This window comes from Gossypium arboreum, chromosome 12 (genome assembly GCF_025698485.1).
Source record: "Gossypium arboreum isolate Shixiya-1 chromosome 12, ASM2569848v2, whole genome shotgun sequence".
NCBI classification, from domain to species: Eukaryota; Viridiplantae; Streptophyta; class Magnoliopsida; order Malvales; family Malvaceae; genus Gossypium; species Gossypium arboreum.
In genome coordinates, this window is record NC_069081.1 from 109,113,409 (window position 1) to 109,121,122 (window position 7,714).

The following is a 7,714-nucleotide window of genomic DNA, read 5'->3' on the forward strand; positions in this document are numbered from 1 at the left end:
CATGACAGAACTAAACATGTTGAGATTGATAGACACTTTATCAAGGAGAAGATTGAAGAAGGCCAAGTATGCATGCCGTTTGTTCCTTCAAAACAACAAATTGCTGACATACTCACCAAAGGACTTTCTAAGACAAACTTTGATTTTCTTGTAAGCAAGGTGGGCATGATTGATATATATGCACAACTTGAGAGAGGGTGTTGATATATGTATATATATTTTAAATTTATTTAGGTAGATAAATCTTATTTAGGTAGATAAGTTTTATTCATATTCTAGAAATTTTTTTATTTTATCTTTTAGTAGTTTATTAGAATAAGAGAACTATTTTCTTTTATATTTTAGTAGTTTATTAGAATAAGGAACTATTTTCCCCATTAAGATTAGAACTATTTTCTCTATTTAAGTTTAATTCTTCAGTTAATAATATAGAATAGTTTTATTAAAAACTCTCTTGAAAACTTTCATGTATGATAAACTGCAGTTAAATCCCGTACCGAGTCATTTAGCTTTAGCTTTAATTGGTTCTTTAACTACCCTGGCATTCAGTAGATCTCAGGTTTAAATCCTAACATCTACTAGCTCCTATAAACTCATATCTTGCAGATCCATTTTCCTCCTAATCTAAAATCTTTTTGAAGACAATGAATCAATATCTTCCAATTGCATTAAGGAAACGTGAAAAAATGAACTCACTATTCTAGGAAAACAATACATACCTGAATATGTTCTTTCCCAAAATCTAAAATGGTCAAACAATTACAGAACATAAACCATACTGCAAAGGTTTAAGAAAAAAATTCAGAACATGAACTTAGTAACTATCATCTTAATCAATCAATATATTTTGAATATTGATTTTCCAAAACTATACCCTTCTTTAAATTTGAGGGGCTCCTTTCCGTATTCAGGTTTAATAAGATCCATACACAAACGTGCTTCAACAAGAAGCTTTTGGCATATACCATGATGTATACATTGGATAAAGTGAGGAAACAGAGAAGATATAAAACAAGAGCATCTTTAAGAAAAGCCCGTGCAACAAGAACTAGATTGCTGACCATTTAGTACCGAGATAAAAACTTTCTATGTCAGCCTTAATGCCATTTCTTGAAGAAGAGCTCGCTTCTGTGACGTGTTAATTACATGGTTTGTTTCAGCACTCTCAAGCACATTGGTTATTATGGCAGCTGCATGCCCTAGACGTTCCTCGGCTGTCCTCCTCAACATGAAGGCCTGCCCAGGTCATATAGTTGTAACAATAAAACAAAACAAAAACAAATGACATCATATACGGTTATTTGAAGAATGTCTAAGGTAGACACACAAAATCATTGGGTAAGGAAAAAAATCATCAGAAAATGCTAACTCGGGTCAATTTGTTGAAAGGAAATACTCATGGATTGATTCTTTTATAATATTTCAGATGTACCAATTGCTCCCCATTCTACAAGGATTCAAGCGATACAAAAATGGAATAACAATATAAGATAGAGAAAATGCTAGAGAGGGAAAAAAACCTGGCTGTGATGTGATATGGCCAATGTACATGGCTGCTGAGACCAAGGTTCTCCATCAATTTGAACAGGCAATGCAGCAAAGAGCTGTATTTTAATCGACTGTCCTTGTGCAAGTCTTCGGGCACGAGAAAGCCCCACCTGAAATAGCAACAAACCAGCAGCAGTTCAGAGGCAAATTCCACAGAAAACCTTTGTGGAAAATTTCCAGAACTAAACAAAAAAAAGTTGGATTGAAGAAATTTCAATGCTTTACTGTCCAGCATTAAGGACAATGGGTCAATGGCTGAGCTTTTCCATCTTGTGTCTGCACCTTGCAGTCTACACTCTACACTGGTGACATGTAATGTGAAAACCAAGTTCTTCTAGACATTACATCAACTTACATAAAACTTGTTTTATATGCCTAATGGTAAATGCACGATAGAATTTAACACTTGTTTTATCAGCAGCTTTCCACAAGGGGCCTAGATTACCTGCAGTGTTCCAAGGTGCCAAGTTCCAGATATGCTTACAACCTCTAGTATTTTATCATGCATAGACTGAGGATCAAAATTCTCATATGTATCATCCTCGTTTTGCCAAAGGTCTACACCTCCCATGTAGCTTCCAATGTTTGCAACAAGTACCCCTTCTGCATCCTGTATAGATTTTGAATAGCATCATGACATTTACAGTAAGCGTAATCAATAGTTATTTGCACCATTATAACGATTTCGCATCAATGCATAAACAATTTAACAAAAAAAAGGAAAAGAATTTTATGATGGGAAAAAGGGACAGCAGAAGGAACATGTTGCAAAAATCATTTCCAAAAAATGAGACACAAATTTGAGAGACAATGGTTGATAAAACCAAGAGAGTCAGATAAAAAAACCCAAAACAGCTTTTAAAGAAGTTTTCAGTTAGAAGCAACAGTTGCGTATTTGATCTGATCCTTTAACTGTTTTTTAAACATATACAAACATATGTGTGTGTAAAAATAGAGAAGTTAAGAAAGAAAAAACTCTTCTGGACAATCATCACATAGTGTCCAGATTTTCACAAATGTAACTACATAAAAGCTAGCATCAATACCTCAGGGACCTCTATCTCAACACCATCCACTTCAACTCTAACTTGCCAAGGAAAGTCTGCAAACGTTCTATCCATTATACTCTTTGCACCCTCTCTTGCATAAAGCACTTTATTCATAAACTGCACATACGTTGAGGTAACTTCATCAATATGGAATTGTATAACCAATAAGACAAATTTATTAGGCATGCATAAGTTATCACAAAAAAAACATAGACCAAAATGCATCCGATACATGTAGATATCCTCCAATGATAACATTAACAATTTTCTTGTTTACGCTTAAGTTAAATTGATAAATTGTAATGAGATGGAAATCTGCATAAAAATACAAAAAAGACTATGTTTCACCTGTTAATATACAGAAAATGTATGCTGAGGTACTTGTATAAGTTTCCAGCTGACATGATTGTATTAATATATTTATGTTTCTAAAATCATTTATCTATAAATATGAAAAGGGAAACCACCAGAAAGTTCAAAACCATCATAATCAAGTAGGCCAAAATAAAAAATCATTTTCAGTTGAACCAACCAAATAGTTATTCCATCAATCATCATATTTATTTTGCATAGTACTTCACAAAGCGCGTTCCAAGAAGATGATAACCACCTGATTATAAAACTTCTCAGGATTCTCCTCTCGCAAGTTGTGAATGTCCAAAGCAACCTTCGCATCACAACCAATTCCTGTGAGAAAATCATAAAGCATGAGAAAACTACCAAGTTATAATAAGTGAACAGGGAAGACACCGGAAATACCAATACACTTGCCTAACCAAGATGACATCTACCAGTCAGCCAGCTAAAATACCAAGTGACTGATAGATTGATTTTTGCTATTTCAGGGGATTGTGGACAAATATTTACAAAATATCATTGGTCGATATTTGCAAATATAAAGTCAACATGCAGCTAAGTACAAATCCAAGCAAACCAAAAAAACCAGCTACGATAGAAATACCTCTCTCTTAACCTTGCTTTTCTTCTCCCTCTCTGTTGGGTCAAACTTCAACTAGACAATCTAGAAACTCAACTTAACCAGATTCTAGAAGACTTAAAAGAACCAGTCTGCATACCTAGATAATTGTTCATAAATTTTGGAGATTGAAGTTGCTTCCCCTGTTGGTTCAAAACAGCTACCTTCCAGCGGTCAAGAATTGTTACTGCAGCATGCTCTATGTGCTGCAAGACTGTGCAAAGGCCCCCTTGTCTCTCCACTGAGCCCAAACCACCTCCCCATGACAGAACCCTGGCCAGATCATTTCCAGTTCCAGCAGGGAGAATAGCAACTGGAGGCGGTGAAACAAAATTTTGCTTGTCTATTGCATTAAGAACCCAACCAACAGTACCATCTCCTCCACATACGAGTATTCTGAAATGAGGCACCTTTCTGAATAAAAAAAGACCCATCTCTGGTCCCTGTGTTGAACTCAATTCAATAACCTGCGGTGAATTACAACGGGAAAAACACTCAAAAACATGAAATTTAAAACCAACAAATAGCAATGACCAATTTTAAAGAGAATATGCAAACAAACATCAAACTGGAAAACATAAAGAACATATTGACAACCATGGAAGTCAAGAACCAAACATAGAATCAGATCAGCTAGAACATAAAAAAAAAAAAAAATGCCAATCCAAGTGGTGATGTCAGTGATTACGTTATAAATATATGGTTATCAATTTATTAAGAAAAACCAAAAAGTAATTGCATTGTGCATCATCTTCCAAGAATTTGAGAGCAGTCATTCCAGGCCAAGTGGTAGTCTGTGCAATTACAGTTTTTTCTATCTCACTTTTCTTTAGTTTTTTTGAAGAAAGCCATTCCTGTCCAACTAGCTGATATCTGATGCAGTGAACAGTAACTCTGGCATGATATGGCAAGCCGAGAGTTCAGAAAACTCTGACTACCTTGAGAGGCTGTGTTGGTTACTCTTCAACTGCAAGTGAGTCTACCAGTCATTTTTAATAGGCAAAAAGCCAAAATCAGAAGGATGGTTATAAAATTTAACTATTGTCATTAATATGAAATCAGATGCTAAATGTTATCAAGTTTAGCTAGCATCACTCATCATCTGTCAGGGAGCTAATTTACTTCTCCAAAAGCAAGTAAATAATCTCATCAGAGAAGTGGGAGTTTATATTTATTCTAGTCCGTAGTTCCTCCTACACAACTACCCCCCTTCAACCACCACCAATGAACACATACACACACACATAATAATAAGTAAAGAAAAAAAGTAAGATAATCAATCAAACCTGAACAGGATTCAAAAGAAGGTTCAAGCGCTGCCTGAGGGAATCTCCACGCCGGGCACCACTCTTCTTATTGATGAAAACCAGTAATGGTCTCGCATCTGGTGGTAAGTCAGTCAGCTCATATCTTTGCTTCATCCTTAAAGCTTGAGACTCATCCTTCTGATTAATTGATCCACTTCTTTTGATACTTGGATTTGACTCTATTTTCTTATTAATACTACCATCTTGGCATGGGGTTCCTACGTTCATACTACCATTGCAGTTCCCTTCTTTTGCATAAGAACCATTTACATTTTGTGGGGTCTCAGCAGTACTCTCTGTTGACATGTCAGAGATGCTACCATTACTACCTGTATCAGCTGAGGTTTTATTATTATGCTTGTGCTTCTTGCCCTGACTCCTAATGGTTTCCCGCACTGAAGAAGCTAACTCATTTGCACCATGTGTGATTGAGCTCAGAAATCCCGAATTGGGGCTCAACTTCTTAACATAAAGAGGTGAGAGAATCAACCTTCTGAATGGTCCTAAATCACAAATATTACCAGTTTCATTAGACATGCTACTGTGACAGTCCACATGTAGGAGTCGTTGGCACCATAAGCAACACCATATAGGAGATCCACCAAGGAAAGACCCGCTACATGGCTCTTCACAATAGCTACAAAAGGAAGCTTCATCAGGTTGATCAGTAAGCTCTGTCCAACGAACTGCCCACTGATGCATCACATGCTCAAACCCAATCATGGATACACACTTACAATCCTTCTGTGCACGCGAAGAGCAGCTCAAATGAGCCACTGCCCCACATATGCTACAGCGGTGAATGAAACTATCTGAAGCTACCGTAGGCCCTAGGGTTTGGGAAGGTGACATTGGCTTCAAGCAAGCACAGCAATTTACTTTCTTTCCACGGGATACGGATTCCAGCTCCCAAGTATGAGGAGCTGCAGGACTCTTATGTTTGGCCTTCGGGTTTTTCTTTGACCTAGCTACAGCTTTCATCCAACTTAAGTTAATGTTTCTTCTCCACTGGAAAGCTGTGTAAACTATAGTCAAAATACCAACCAGGCCAGCGATGACACAAGAGAGAATGAAGAAATGTGAAGCAACTTGCATTTCAGTCGGACTCTTGTCGGTCCAACTGGGATGCAACATGCGTTCTTCATCCATTCTTCAAAACTTATATACCAGCATTCTATAGTCACTAACAAGCACCCTCCACCTAATGAGTATATGCCAACTCAAATAGCTCCTTATCACAAAGGCTTGCTAGTTGCTACCCATGTCTATAACAGTCCACACTCGTACTACTTATACCATCTCATTAGGTTCACTTCTTGTCTGACAGCAATCCTAAAAGCCCCTTTTTCTAACTCTGAGAAGATGCCTAGCCACTGAGAAAAACAAGCAATATCAAAATTGCACTGCCTTGATCAGAAAGCCCTGACAAAATAAAATAAAATTCATAAATGAAGTGACTTATAATACATGAAATCAGAACGGAAATCAAAACTTAAATTCGACAATAAATACCGGAGCAATAAAATCGATTATATTGACTTAACTATAAGAAGAATGCTTAGCCATTGAGGAAAAAAAAGTAATACAAACTGCAGCTGTGGTTAAAAAATGAAAAAAAAAATATAAATGCATAAAAGGGCGACTTATAATACAAAAATCTTAAGGAAAATTTCAACTTAAATTTGACAATAAATACCAGAGCTATAAAGAGAAAGGAGAAAGTTTTAAAAAAAAATCATATTGATTTACTGTTCGAGCTACCGAGAAAAGAAACAAAATATAATTAATTTTTGCAAAAAAAATAAAGCAACCTTCGTTCGAAGTGAAGTAAGCTTGAAAATTTTGTCCTTTTTTTCTCAGCAACCAAACAGCGAATCAGAATATAAATAACCAAACCAATCTGACAGAAAAGAGTAAGTAACGAAAAACATTCAGGAATAAAATAGGAAAGGGAAATAGAGACTTACAGAAGCGGCCAATGAAAGAGAGGATCGATGAAATCACAGACAGAAAACGCAAGGCAAAGGATTTCACATATAGAAAGAGAGAGAAACAGTGGGAAATTCGAGATTCGAAAAGCAAAAAATATAAATAAATAAACCCAAATTTCAAGTTTTGAAAATATTCGACATTAGACAAAAGCAAAATAAAAGTAAATCAAATTATAAATCAAATTAAGTTTCACAGGTTTTTTTTTGGACGAAATTAAGTTTCACATTGTTTAGTACCATTTTTGTTTTAAATAATGAAAATAGAAATAACTAAAAAGATTTATGAAGCGAAGAAAGGGTGCGCTCGGCGTGTGCAGAGTGTACAGATTTTGAATTTTGGTAACATGCCACGTGGCATAAAAGGAGTGCGGGTGGTACAAATATTGGGTCCCATGTTGGTATGTTCAGGGGTCGTTGGTGGCATGATATTCTGTGGACAGGTAGTAATTCAGGTGGAGACACGTGTGAGTCACACAAACAAGGACACATGTAGGTAGGGGTAATATAGGACACATACAGACTTATATATCAGTTCGGTTTAATTTTTTTTTTAATATTTTGAACGGATGATTATAATTTGGTTTAATTCGATTTCATTTCTGAATTTTTATTTTTAAAATTTTTAGACATTTTTAACAAAATGAGATTTATTTTATTATTTTTGAATATTATTTTATAAATTTTTAAAAATATTTTGATAATTATTTTGAAAAATGATATTTTTCAAGAATTTTAAATAAATATTTATTTTATATAATAAAAATTAAAATTAATTATATATTAAATAAAATAGAATTGATTCAATTTCAGATAACTACAGAAATTAAATTTACATTTCATAAA

The 7,714-nt window shown here is 35.1% G+C and overlaps 1 protein-coding gene across 3 annotated transcripts; it reads right to left on the minus strand.

The window, feature by feature from the left end:
• Positions 1 to 858: 858 nt before the first annotated feature.
• Positions 859 to 7,172, minus strand: LOC108479835 (diacylglycerol kinase 1). 3 transcript variants are annotated; one of them, XM_053023499.1, is made up of 9 exons: positions 6,848 to 7,172; positions 6,425 to 6,475; positions 4,860 to 6,302; positions 3,674 to 4,040; positions 3,208 to 3,284; positions 2,595 to 2,714; positions 1,994 to 2,158; positions 1,521 to 1,658; positions 859 to 1,236 (listed from the first exon to the last, which is right to left on the minus strand). In XM_053023499.1, the coding sequence occupies exons 3-9, from the start codon at positions 6,027 to 6,029 to the stop codon at positions 1,087 to 1,089; spliced, it is 2,187 nt and encodes a 728-aa protein (XP_052879459.1). In that variant the 5' UTR covers positions 6,030 to 6,302; positions 6,425 to 6,475; positions 6,848 to 7,172; the 3' UTR covers positions 859 to 1,086. The 3 variants fall into 3 exon arrangements, with proteins under 3 accessions (XP_052879459.1, XP_017638140.1, XP_052879460.1); XM_017782651.2 differs by lacking the exon at positions 6,425 to 6,475; XM_053023500.1 differs by lacking the exons at positions 6,425 to 6,475; positions 6,848 to 7,172 and adding an exon at positions 6,692 to 6,795.
• Positions 7,173 to 7,714: the final 542 nt, after the last annotated feature.

Bases quoted from the DNA above. Each gene is read 5' to 3' on its own strand.
- LOC108479835 (XM_017782651.2), bottom strand. From the start codon at position 6,029: ATGGATGAAGAACGCATGTTGCATCCCAGTTGGACCGACAAGAGTCCG. The intron at 4,041-4,859 runs GTTTGATTGATT...AATTCACCGCAG, and splicing joins TTCTTTTGAATCCTGTTCAG to GTTATTGAATTGAGTTCAAC. The intron at 1,237-1,520 runs GTTTTTTTCCCT...TGACCTGGGCAG, and splicing joins CCATATCACATCACAGCCAG to GCCTTCATGTTGAGGAGGAC.